At 41.8% G+C, this 13,760-nt stretch overlaps 1 protein-coding gene across 12 annotated transcripts in view; it reads left to right on the plus strand.

The window, feature by feature from the left end:
- The window catches only part of CLEC16A (C-type lectin domain containing 16A), a 327,820-nt gene that overhangs the window by 113,734 nt on the left and 200,326 nt on the right, over positions 1-13,760 (plus strand). For all 12 annotated transcript variants that reach the window (XM_075830097.1, XM_075830102.1, XM_075830099.1 and 9 more), the window contains one exon: positions 1,242-1,470. In XM_075830097.1, coding sequence (XP_075686212.1) covers positions 1,242-1,470 — 229 coding nt within the window. The remainder of the gene's footprint in view (positions 1-1,241; positions 1,471-13,760) is intronic.

Raw genomic sequence — 13,760 nt, forward strand, 5'->3', positions numbered from 1 at the left:
ATTGTCTGTGGTAAATTAACTTGATTTTTAACACTGGCCGCCATAGTACCTAAAATATGCCTGTGTGAAGTTGTCGTTTTTTTTTCTTTAGCTTGTGATTATGATGAGGCCTCATTATGTCTCCTTATGTTCTATTAGTGTATTCACGCGTGCCAAGTTTAAAGGGTAACTAAACGTTCAACAAATCAATATAGCAGTGTACGGACTCAATAGAACGTCTATGAACCTGTGCACCGCTGCATCAGCTTTCCGGAAAAAGCGGAACAGAAACGAAGCGACTGAGCAGTTCTGCCGCTTTGTTTTATTGATTTTGGTGGGGGTCTCAGTGCTTGGACTCCCACCAATCAAAACTTCTGACATGTCACTATGTGGCACCCGATCATCTTCATGGACCCATTCACTTTAGCGGGTGAATCGGGCCTGTGAAAAATTATCAGAATCTCCGATCTGAGGAAAGATAGGATATGTTCTATCTTTCCTCGGATCACTGACGGGACTCGGCCGGCGCACACGGTCATCGGCATGAAGCGTAATAATACTTTAAAAGCCCTTGATTTGTTAGGTCAAGTTGTTAAACGTTCGATTTAGCGAGTTCCTCTATATCTAGCTCTTAAAAAATGGTTGCTAAATTTGGGAATCATTGAATCCTTATCTAAAATTTGGGCTTTGAAATGTACTTTTGAATTACCATGTTATTAACTCTTCTATAACCCCTTCAGTGCCTAAATATCTACTTCTATATTAATTTTTATAAAAGGTGAACTTTTTTTTCTAATCTCATACAACCCCATTAAAGGGAAACCACCGTAAAACTGTAATTATTATTATGTATTAGTCAGTCTATAAGTGTTTTCTGACCACTGCCCGGATATGTTTGGGCCATTTCTTAGTATCATAGAATGTGGTATGTGGGCGACACATTAATATCTCCACACTCTTGTAATAAGATGAGATGAATTTATCGCCGCCCTTGACCAGTTCACTCTTTGTCTAACCCTGGAAAGGGAGGGAGCAAGGTGGCTGCTCCATCCCAGAACTGCAACAATCCCTGCTGGGATTCCTTTTTAATTTAATAATGAGCATGATCTCTCTTTTACAAATTTGTGTTGCTTTTTGCCCAATGTAAGATCTGCAATGTTTTGTGGAATAAGCAATATATGTATTGGTACATTATGACTTCACTTATTCACCTTCATCCTTTTACAGTTTTTTTTTGTAACTTTTTTTTTATTGTTCTGTAGGTAGAATCCAGCATTAGATGTTTCATAAAGCCTCAAGAGAGTCTAGAGAAGTCACTTGAGATTAACCGGCAGAGAGGCAAAAAGAAGATGCAAAAAAGGCCAAACTACAAAAATGTTGGTGAAGAAGAAGAGGAGGACAAGCCCCCTGATGATGGCCATGAAGACCCTGATAAGGCAAAATCTGCAGAGATTGGCCTAAAAGGAGCAAAAACAATATCTGAGACTGAAGGTGAGAAGAGCTGTAATTGTGTATTCTTCTATTATAATGAATTGAGCTTCTAGGCAGTTGGGTGTTGCGAATACAGTATTTGTATTTGCGAACTATGATAAACAATTTTTTTTTAATTATTATACTTTGTTATGAAAGGGACAAAACTTTCAGATTATGAAGATTTTAAATAGGGTTAGGGCTGGGATCAAATCTAAAATAGTACCACAATTGACAGAATAGGGCTAAATGCTTAAGCGCAAAGCGTGCATTAGTCAACATACAGTGTGTATGTGCATATACAGTGGATATAAAAAGTCTACACACTGTCAAGTTAAAAAAATCAGTCCAAGATGAATAATTTCAGAACTTTTTCCGCCTTTAATGTCCCCTATAATCTGTACAATTGTATTGAAGAACAAACTGAAATCTTTTAGGGTGGAGAAATAAAATGAAGAACAAAAATAATGTGGTTGCATAAATATGCCCACCCTTCTTTTTTTTTTTTTTTTATTCTTATTAAAGATAAATACAACACAATTGGTATAGTAGTAACATCAGTTATCCAGAGCCATAACTACAAAGAGTACAAAAAGTTATCTACTCTCAAAAGTTTTTGGATGTCAGAAAAGATTATACATATACAAGGAAAATTACATTTAGTTTATATCTACGAGAAAGCAAAAAACCTTCTGTATGTCTCCTCCTCAAGTACCCTCGCATGCACACTGTGATTTCTCATATTTAACACGAACTCTCATATCTTTAACAGAGTTCCCTTATCACCACCCCACACCTTCGAATAATCATATGGAATAACGCTTTTATCATACCCCGATCCCCCCCCCCAAAAAAAGTAGATATAATTAATTTTTCTTCTCCATATCTATCCCGCTCTATAAAAGGATCATATTTAACTCCGTTATTCTAGCCATTTTCTCCACAACTCCTCAAACTCAACCTTCTCTATGTAATAGATTTTTTTTTTTTATATTGAAGCAACTTCTTTACATGCTGCTTCCAACACCTCTCTGAGGGTGGTTTTTGCTTAATCCATTTAAACATAATTGTTTTGCGCGTCCAATATAGGAGTTTTAATAGAACCTCCGTCTTAGTTTCTCCTGTAGTCTTGAATCCATCAAAACCCAATACACACTAAATGGGATCCCATGGAACTTCAAGCCCGTGTCGCTCCAATATATCCTTCAGGACATCCTCCTAAAAACTCCTAACCTGGGGGCACAGCCAGAGCATGTGTATTAGATCAGCTTCCTCTCCTACACATTTAGGGCATTTTATTTCACGCTCCCTATACATCTTTGCTAACCTAGAAGGAGAATACTGCGCCCTGTTAACCATAAAGTGTTGGGTGACCCGAAGCTGTGGTCCATAGGAGACTTTGGGGATGTTCCCCAGGATTCTCTTCCATTAGGAGTAATTTATTTCCCCCATATCCTGAATACATCTTCCCTGAGCCGGTATTGGATTGGACCGACTCCTTTCATCATTCATTTTATATATCATTGAAAGTCTCCATTTCCTACAACATTTCTCTATTTCCATCAGCAATCTTCGAAATGGGTTCTCTTCCAACTCCTTACTCTATTCCCTCCATTTATAACCCAGTGCATGTCTAAGCTGCAGATACCATATTTTATCTTTCTCCCCCAGTCCATATTCCACAACTAGATCTTGAAATGGTTTTAAACCTCCCTCTTTTAGAATCTGCCCTAACTTATTTATTCCTCTTTGCTTCCAGAATTTATACGCCGTATTAAAATATTCATCTTCAAGATTTAAATTCCCCCATAATGGTGGGGTTCTAAAGTATCCATCAGCATTTCATTTTTTTTAGCTGCAACCTTCCATACCATAGTATATATGTAGTTGTAAGGAGGAAAGTTCCTCTCTATGCCTTCTCCCCATTCCTGATTCCAAAATATTGTAATTCCTCCAACCTGGACATCTATAACCCAGAGTCTGAACCAGAATACATTCCATCTTCAAATCCAGAATCTTTTTAACTTGGGCAGCCAAAAAATACTCCCTCATTGCCGGTATAGCCAAACCACCATAATCAACTGGATTCTTTAACTGTTCAAGTTTAATTCTAGGACGTTTCCCTCTCCAAACCAAGTCAGAAAAAAAAGCTTTTCTATTTTTTTTATATATCCCCTCTGTTAACCAGATCGGACTATTCATCAAGAGGTACAACATTTTTGGTAATAAGATCTTTTCGATCAGGGCAGCCCTTTCCGCCAACCCTATATCTAATTTCTTCCATATCTGAACCTTCTCCCTTACATATTTCAGCACTGGTGCTACATTTAATTTATTAAACTCTTTAATATAGCTGGAGATATTTATTCCCAAGTACTTGAAGTGGTCATTTTTCTTTAGTCGTTTTAACTGCCCCCCCCCCCCCAGAATATGTTCACCAGTCAGTAACTTAGATGATTTTCCCAAATTAATCCCAATACCTGATATTCTGCCGAATTCATCAAACACCTTAGAAACTATCTCAATAGAAGCATGGGGACCCATAACTAATAGAACATCATCTGCAAACAATGCTATTTTTTTCTTCCTCACTTCCGAATTTAAAACCCACTATTTCTAGACATTTTCTTATATAATTTGCCAAGGGCTCCACCACTAAATCAAAGAGTAGAGGTGACAGGTGACAACCCTGTCTAGTTCCTCTAGCAACCTTGAATGAGTCCGTTACTATCCCATTTATAATTAATCTTGTCATTGGTGCATTATATAACCGTTTTATCCACTACAAAAATGTCAGGTCTATTCCCATGAACCTCAAAGCATCCCACATAAATTCCCACTCTAGAGTCAAAGGCCTTGGCTGCGTCCAAATATATATGTTTTTACGCTTGTCCCCCTGGTTATCTGGTACGAGTTGGATATTCTGATATAATCTAGATAAATTATCCATTGTAGATCTGCCCATCATAAAACCAGTCTGATGTTTTGGATTAAATCCCCCAGCACCACTTTTTAACCTTGTTACCAAAGCTATAGCCAAGAGCTTAGCATCCGTATTCATTAAGGAGATTGGTCTATAAGAATCTTTTGGATCTTTTCCCTCCTTTAACCCCTTAACAACATGCCACGTGCTGGTATGTGGTAGCCGTTAAGTGTAGTATGGAGCGGCTCAGGGGCTGAGCTCGCTCCATACTCAGGGGGTGACGGCTTAGTGTTATACAGCCGACACCTCACTGCAATGGGCAGAATCAAAGATCACCAATTCCCCTGGGTGTCCCTCCCTCCAAATATCCCACCACCCAAATTTTTCCATAAGTGTCTGGAACTTCCTATTCCCTACTAAGAACTCCCCCTTCTTTTCCATCCATTCGCGCCTTCAGATTATTATTGAAGTCCCCGATAATCAGCAATATTACCTCTTCCTTATCCACCAGGAAGTCTAGAAGTTTATATAGAAATAAAAACAAAAAGCACGGCGCCACATAGTGCAGGTCAATTGGGTTTAGGTGAAATGTCAGTGCTAGTATAACATGCTCACCCAGGTAGTTCTTGGATAAAGTGATATGAAAATCCACAAATTCTGCTGCCGGGATCCAAACCGGTAAACCGTGCGGTCACCGCTTGTTGCGATAAGGAAGGATAAGTGGAAAAGGGAGGATCCAACAATGCGCTGCTGCGTGGCTGTTGGAAGATATTGACGGTGGTAGACAAAGTAATATGAAAAAGTGTCTGTTTATTGTAAAACAATAGTGGCTACGCGTTTCAATGGCCTGAGGAAGACACTAGTACAGCGTTGAAACGCGTAGCCACCATTGTTTTACAATAAAAAGACACTTTTTCATATTACTTTGTCTACCACCGTCAATATCTTCCAACAGCCACGCAGCAGCGCCTTGTAGGATCCTTCCTTTTCCACTTATCTAATATAGCACCTCCGAATTAAAAGGGGGTGGTATCTAAACCACCGCTATCACCCATCTCTTAATCGCCAATGATCCATATAAAAAGACATACCTTCCTTCATCATAATCTATAACTGACATAACCTTCAGAGGTATTTTTTATGTATTCGTACAGAGACCCCTCTAGCATATCTACTGTAACATGAATGGTAATTCAGTCCAATCCATCTTTTTGCAATAGAATGTATTGTTTCCTTAGTTAGGTGGGTCTCTTGTAGGCAAACCACTGCAGGCAGACAATTTTGAATCAACCTAACTATAGTCAATCTTTTTACTTTTATCAGCCAATCCCCTACCATTTCAGGAAAAGAGTTTTGTTTGTTTTTTAGATCACTTATCCCCATTATTGTAGGTGAAAATTTAGTTTGAGGACGTGGAGAAAGGGCCAAGAACCAGTAGAGGAGGAGGGAGGAAAAAATAAAAAAAAATGAAATTCCATAGAACCGCTCCCACACCCCCCTCTCAAAAACCTCCCCAAACATCTGTTATTAAACAGATTCTACCCATAGCATAACCTACTGGGTGCCAACCCTCATCCTTTTTAAGTTTCCACCCCATCCTTATTATTACAGTATTAATCCTTAAACCTGTTTTCCATCCATTTTGAGGCCTTCATAAACAATTCATAATTTAGCTTACTCCTTTAGCGCTCAACCTTTTTTTTAACCTCTATAGAACTTGACCTCTGTTTTTGTATAGCCGCAGCATAATCTTGGAATATCATGACCTTAACCCCATTATGCATTTTACTATCTTTCTTTCTCACTTTTTGGATTCTAGTTTATTTATCCTTTGCTGAGAGAAGTTTTACCAGCAGTGTCTATGGGGGAATCCCTGGTTGCCTGGGGTTAAACGGGACCCGATGGGCCCATTCAACATGAAACACTGCTGTCAAATTTTCTTCCCTCACCAACTCTTTAAGCCATTCTGAAACAAATTTAACCGTTCAGGCAGTGCTACTATCCTCAAATTACTCCTCCTTGATTTGTTCTCCAGATCAAGTACTTTGTCCAGCAACTTCTTATTCAATTTTTGGGCCTCTTTTAGAACTTTTGATAGTTCCTGAGATATTCCTTTTATAATAACAGTTCTACTTTTTATTTCACCTAACCTTTTTCTGAACCCATTCATATCTATTTTTATTAGGGGAAAAATTACTTTTAATTTCCCCCAATTGTGACCTTATGCCATTCACTGCCTCAAAACTTTACAATATTTTCCCTGAAATATCTTTTAGGGATGGGTTTTCCTTCTGCATCCTTTCCCCTCCATATATCTCCTTCCTTCATCCCTGCCCATCCTCTCACTCCTCATAATCCTCATGCTCTAAAGATTTTGCTGGAACCCCTAGTCTATTAAAATATTTCTCCATTTTACCTCTTTCTGTCTTCTCTGCTCTAAGTTTTTCTGAAGGGGAGTGAAGCATCTGACCGTCTACCCTTCATATTGCGTTTAGTTTTTCTATTAGCCATGACAATATCTTCTCTGTTTCTTTTTCTTTATCAAACACTGCTTATTTCAAGACATAAACATATACATATAGCTTCAAATTTGGACAACTATTATGCCTCAAAACCCTATAAAAGGGTATGTTGACACTTAATTCAAATTAACCCTGTTTTCGCCAACCAAGGGCTCCAGAATTGGTCATATGAAAGAATAGGGACTAAAGCAGTTCTTTACTCCTTCATATAGATAAAACATAAGTGTAATCCAGAACATAAGCACAGTCCAGTACAAAGATACCATCCAAAACGCAGGCACCGTCCCGAAGGTCCAGAAGGTAATCACAGTCCAGAACATAAGGAACGCCCAAGAGGTAAACACAGTCCAGATCAAAGCACAAATCAGATTGATTGTTTTTTTTCTCTGCCCGTGGACTGGTCACACCAGCTGAAAATCACTCCTTTAACAGAATTCTCCAATGGAATTCAGGCAAACAGAGTACCATCTTTTAAGGCTACAAGCAGGGTATAAGCAGGCTAAATACAGTATAAGTGAGATAGATAGGCAGGCTAGGCGAATATAGTCTCTCAGATCCCAGCCATATAACTGCCCCAGCTGACCATAATGCTATATCACCCAGTCAAAATGGCAGACCCTCTGTATAATGAGGAGCCTCACTTGAACCCAGTCATCACTCCATTGCTCACCATAATCCACAATGTATATTACATATTGCATTTCACACCACGGTTTCTCTGCCCTCAACGTAGCCCATTAGTGCTAGCCTGTAACACGCCTGGATACATGCAACGATAAATCCCCAACAAGGAGATGGGGTCTTTACTTGCCAATTCTCAGCATTCAAATGGACAGGTGGACAGTTAGACCTGGGCTCCTTCAGTCAAATTCAGCCTCCAGCAGTCACATGAAAACCTCTCCAAGCAGAGAAACGCAGAACTCCGGCCCAAAGCGGTCGAGAAACGCAGAACTCCGGCCCAAAGCGGTCGGGCAGGAGCATCAGGGATACCATCCCACGTAATTAGCTGGACCGGACGGAGCAGCACCCATGTTGCGTGACGTCACACACTCACATGCTCCTCCCTCCAAATAGGCACACCCTTAATCTAATACTTTGTTGAAATACCCTTTGACTTAGACTGCTACCCAAAGACTGAATGCTGTCAATCAGCATGGCACGGCACATCGTGACTTGGCAATTGTTTCCCACTCTTCCTTGCAAAAGCACTCCAAATCTGTCAGATTGCGAGGGCATCTCCTGTGTAGAACCCTCTTCAGGTCACCCCACAGATTTTCAATGGGCTCTGGCTGGGCCATTCCAAAACTTTGATGATCTTCTGGTGAAGCCATTCTTTTGTTGATTTGGAGGTATGCTTTGGGATGATGTCGTGCTGAAAGGTGAAATTCCTCTTCAGCTTTTTAGCAGAGGCCTGCAGGTTTTGTGCCAATATTGCCTGATATTTGGAACTGTTCATAATTCCCTCCACCTTGACTAAAGCCTCAGTTCCATCTGCAGGAAAAACAGCCCCAAAGCAGAATGCTGTCTCCACCATGCTTCACTGTCGGTATGGTGTTTGTTTGGTGATGTGCCGTGTTGGCTTTGTAACAAACATACATTTTGGGATTATGGCCAAAAAGCTCAACCTTGGTCTCATCAGACTATAACACGTTTTCCCACATGCTTTTGGCAGACTTGATGTAGGTCTTTGCAAAACATAGCCGGGCTTGGATGTTTTTCTTTGTTATAAAAGGCTTCCGTCTTGCCACCCTACTCCACAGCCCAGACATATGAAGAAACGGGAGATTGTTGTCACATGCACTACACTACCAGTACCTGATAGATTCCTGTAGCTCCTTTACTGTTGCTGTAGGCCTCTTGGTAGCCTCCTTGACCAATTTTCGTCTTGTCTTCTCATCAAGTTTTGAGGGACGTCCAGTTCTTGTTAATGTCACTGTTGTGCCAAATGTAATCCACTTCTTGATGACCGTTTTCACTCTGTTCCATGGTATATCTAATGCCTTGGAAATTCATTGGTACCCTTCTGCTGACTGATGCCTTTCAACAATCAGATCCCTTTGATGTGTTGTAAGCTCTTTGCAGACCATGGCTTTTGCTGTCACGTGCAACAAAGAAAATATCAGGAAAATCCTAATAGAACACCTGAACTTTATATGGGATTACTCAGAATAACTTTAAATAATGGCAGCTGTGTACTGACTACTATTTTTAATCTGGCCCAAGGAAGATAAGCCGCATTTATCGGTGGGCGTGACTTGCAACGATGGACTCAAACCCAAATCGGTTTAGAGTGCCTTCCACATGGATGAATTGTCCCAGAGAATGCCACGATAAAGTTCCCCAGACCATAATGTTGCCGTCGCCAGCTTGTGTTTTTCCAGCAATGGTTGCAGGGTGTATGTTCTCTGATGTTTCTCGCCTGACATGCCAACGTCCATCAGTTCAATGAAGCAGAAAACGTGGCTCATCAGAGAAGTCCAATCATCGATGGTCCAATTCCGATACTGCCATGCAAATTGAAACCTTTTTTTTCCGATGCACCTTTGTTAGCATAGGAGCAGTGACCATCCATCTGCTTTGGAGCCCCATACGCAGTAGGGTTCGCTGAACTGTTTTAGACACACATCTGATAGCTTCCTGGTTGATTTTCATGGTGAGCTGCTCCACAGTAGCATGTCGTTCGGTCCTAGCGCGCCTTTGTTGCCGACGTTCATCTCCCATTTATATCACGTGGTGCTCCATAGTTTCCACGTCGGTTATTCCCAATGGTACTATTTGTCCGCTCACGATACACTTTCACCACAGCAACATGCGAACAGTTTACAAACTAGGCTGCTTGAGAAATACTACCTCCCTTGTCCCAGCCTGATATGTGTTCAGGCAGCCTATTGCGCACCTTATGTACCCACCAAGCCGGCCCACGACGCATCACTTCATTCATGGTCTACGTATTGCCAATGGCGAAAGTAGGAGGTCGTCGCAATAATGTGACTCGACTGTGTATACATACAGTACGGTGCAAAAGTTTTAGCCAGTTGTGGGAAAAATGCTGCAAAGGTAAGCATATTTTCAAGTGTTAATAGCTTTTTTTTTTTTTTTTTTTTTACAAACATTTTCTTACAAACATTTCACGTAAAAGTTACATCATGAGTGCGCAGCACTCAACTGTCATGGAATTAACTTTGAATTAAATTCAACACAACATATAAACATATAAACATGGCATAATTGTCGATCTTCAAATGGACCGAAAGCATGACTTCCCCCAACCCCGACACGACCTAGGTCATCAATAAGTTTCTACTCATCCTTTATCTCCCGGCTGGTTCAAAGTTGCAACCCCCCTAAAGTGCCTGCCAAGAGCTGTGTGCAGTACCACTTTGTGTACTGAAAAGGCTTAACAATTTCCGCTATTTCGGCTGCTGTACATTGTGATTCTATGAATATTTGCCACTTATCAAATAGCTTCTTGGTTCCCGTTTCCTTCCGCCTTTCCACCTCCACCCTCTCAAGAACCAATAACTGTTTCAGCCGTGACACAATCAATTCTAACGCCGGCGTATCTGTCTCTAACCATTTACTCAGGAGGCATCTCAAGGCTACCAGTAAAATCGTGTGCACCAGCACGGGAGGTGATCTCACTCCTGATGGAATAGTAGCGCTTGAGGCGTCATTGGGAGATTCGTTTTCCAATGGTCCTCAATATATTTCTGTACCATCCCCCAAAATCGTTCCGTATGTACACACCCCCACACTCCATGCCACAAATTCGTCAGTGGTGTATTGCACTTGGGACAACTTGTAATGCGGTCAGGGAAAGATTGTGAAGGCAAAATATTAAAGCCATATATAGCTGCATGCATCAACTTAAAATAGGTTTCCCTCCAGCTCTCATTTATAACACTCTTCCGTACCATCTCCCAACCCCCTAGTATGGTCTCTCCTATACCTGGATCCTGAGTCCACCGTTCCCAGATTTTAAAACTAATCCTTAATTGCGGACGAACAAAACCATCTCTCAATGCTCTATACAGCCCTGAAATGGTCGCCCGCCCAGTTGTTGGATCTATGACCTCATCCAAAGTGTGCGAGGTAGCTTCCTTACTCAAATCCCTGAGCCTGGAGGTGCAATATGTTCGTACCTGGAGTACTTGCAAAAAATTGACCCTACCTGCTATGGGTCTGAGTTTAGTGATGATTTCCTCCCCAGTTAACCACCTCTTTTCCTCTGTGTGCATAAGATCCCCAGCGTTGCCAATGCCTACCCTCCCCCATGAGGCAATTCCGTCCCCCTTGTCCATTCCCGGTAAAAATTCCGGGTGTCCGCTCAACGGCATATATTTAGATAACAGGTGAGGTAACACAAACTGCTTACGTACCACTTTCCAAGCTAGGACTGTATCTCTCAATACAATGGAGGTTTTGAGACGGCACGGAAGAGAAGCAACTCTACAATGTAACAAAGCTTTCAGGTTCCAGTGCGAGGCATACTCCCCCTCCAGATCTAAGTTGGAATAATTGCTTGTTTCATGAAGCCAATCTACTACATGGCGAAAAAGACAGACCACGTTATAACCCCTGACATTCGGAAAGTTCACACCCCCTTCTTGTTTACCCATCATGAGCTTGGTAAGTGCTATGCGCGGCCTTTTTCCTGCCCATATAAATTTAGTGAATGAAGCCGTCAGTTTAGAGACATCCACATGCTTCAATAAGAGAGGAAGTGTTTGAAAAGGGTATAGCAATCTGGGGAAACTAACCATCTTAATCAGATTGTATCTTCCCAGGAGGGACAACGGCAATTGGCCCCATCTAGTGAGTTCCGCTTGTATTTTTTTAATTAACGGGGGATAATTTAGGCCATACAGAGTGTCTGGTACCCTCCCTATTCTGATACCCAGATAAGTAATGTAGTGCTCAACCGGTGATATCCCGCAACCCAAGGATTGCCAAAAGGTCTTAGGCAATGGCCTGCCCAACTCCAGCAGTTCGCTCTTAGCTATGTTGACTTTATATCCCGAGCATTGCCCAAATTCCTGCAAAAATTGAAAAATCGTCCCTAAATGCTTTTGAGGATTTGACATAAAAAGTATAACATCATCAGCGAACAGGGTTAACTTCACTGCACAAGACCCTACTTGAATGCCTCTGAACATATCCGATTCCTCCAGGAATCTAGCCATAGGTTCCAATGCAAGATTGAATAACAGGGGCGACAGGGTACAACACTGTCGTGTTCCTTTATGTAATTGGAAGGGATCTGATGGGAACCCTGAGGAGTGAACACGTGCCTGCCGGCTATTGTAGACTCCCTTCAGGAAGACCCGGAAGTCTCCCTGAATGTTCATTTTGTCTAGCACCATCCCCAGCAATTCCCATTGTATGTTATCAAAGGCTTTCTCTGCGTCTAGCGCTAAAAGTGCCGGCCTGGTACCTGGCTGGGGATCGTGCCTGACTGTTTCTAGCACCGTCAACACTTTGCGTAGATTCGTCACTGCTGCCCTGCCCTTTACAAATCCTACTTGTGATTTTCCCACCAGTATGGGTAGATACATAGCCAGCCGATTGGCCAAAATTTTTGTGAGCAATTTCTGATCTTGGTCTATCAGTGAAATGGGACGGTACGACCCCGGGTCAAGAGGATTCTTCCCCTTCTTGGGTAACACCTTTATATGCGCTACCTTGGCCTCTGCTGGTAAAGCCCCCGTTCCTAGTAAAATATTATAATATGCCACCAAGGTAGGGCTGATGTCTTCTCTCAGAGATTTAAAAAACTCCCCTGTGAATCCATCCGGACCCGGGGCCTTTCCGTTAGATAAGGTCTTAATGGCGCTCCAAACTTCCTCTAATGTAATCTCTGCGCTCAAGTGATCATTCTGCTCCTGGGTGAGCCCTGGCAGCTTTACCTTCTCCAAAAATTCCCTCCCCCTTTGGAGATCTATGGGTGTTTCTGAGTAAAGGGCTTGGTAGTATCTACTTAATATGGTGTTGATTTTTTTTGGGTCTGAGGTAGGAGTTCCATTTGATTCGTTAAGTGTTGAAATGTGTGACGGTGCATACCTCCCCTTTGCTAATCGTGCTAATAATTTGCCCGCTTTATTGCCGAAACGCATTAAATCGGAATCAAATTGGGACCGGTAAATACTCTCTCTTTTGTCTAACCATTGATCAAACTGTCGCTTGGCTTCCCTCCATTCCTCCCACAATGGCAGTGATGGAGAATGTAGGAATTTTGTGTATGCACACCGTAATCTGTCGCTCGCTGCCTTGTATCCTTCGGTCGTCTTACGTTTAAGATTAGACATATATTGCATAATTTTCCCTCGTATTACCGCTTTGGCTGTACGCCAATACAATGACGGTTCCGAGCGATGCGATACATTATCCCCATCAAATTCCATCCACCACCCCTTAAGCTTCTGTATAAAGCCCTCATCCTTTGCCAGAAAGGCGGGAAACCTCCAAATAAAATCCGTTCCTCTAGCTACTGTGTCGGCCAAGGTATTGGTAACCGGAGCATTGTCCGAAATAACTAGATCTGCAATTGCCGCTTCACGTAAACGACGCGATAATGCGTCACTAACTAGCAAGTAATCAATACGCGACCATGACTGATGGACATGGGAGAAATGTGTATATTCCCGCGCATCTGGGTGTAGACTCCTCCACGCATCTATTAGGGCCGTGTGTCTTAAAAAGTCGGGCAAGATCCTATCTCTATTTCTCTGCGAACTAGTCTCTGCGCTCCTATCCTCCTTTGACGACCTTACAGTGTTAAGTTCTCCCCCTAGAATCAAAAACCTAGTGCGATCCTGCTGGAGTTGGGTTTCCAAATGACCAAAAAAACCAGTGTTAACCGTATTTGG

Source organism: Rhinoderma darwinii, chromosome 6 (genome assembly GCF_050947455.1).
Source record: "Rhinoderma darwinii isolate aRhiDar2 chromosome 6, aRhiDar2.hap1, whole genome shotgun sequence".
NCBI lineage: Eukaryota > Metazoa > Chordata > Amphibia > Anura > Rhinodermatidae > Rhinoderma > Rhinoderma darwinii.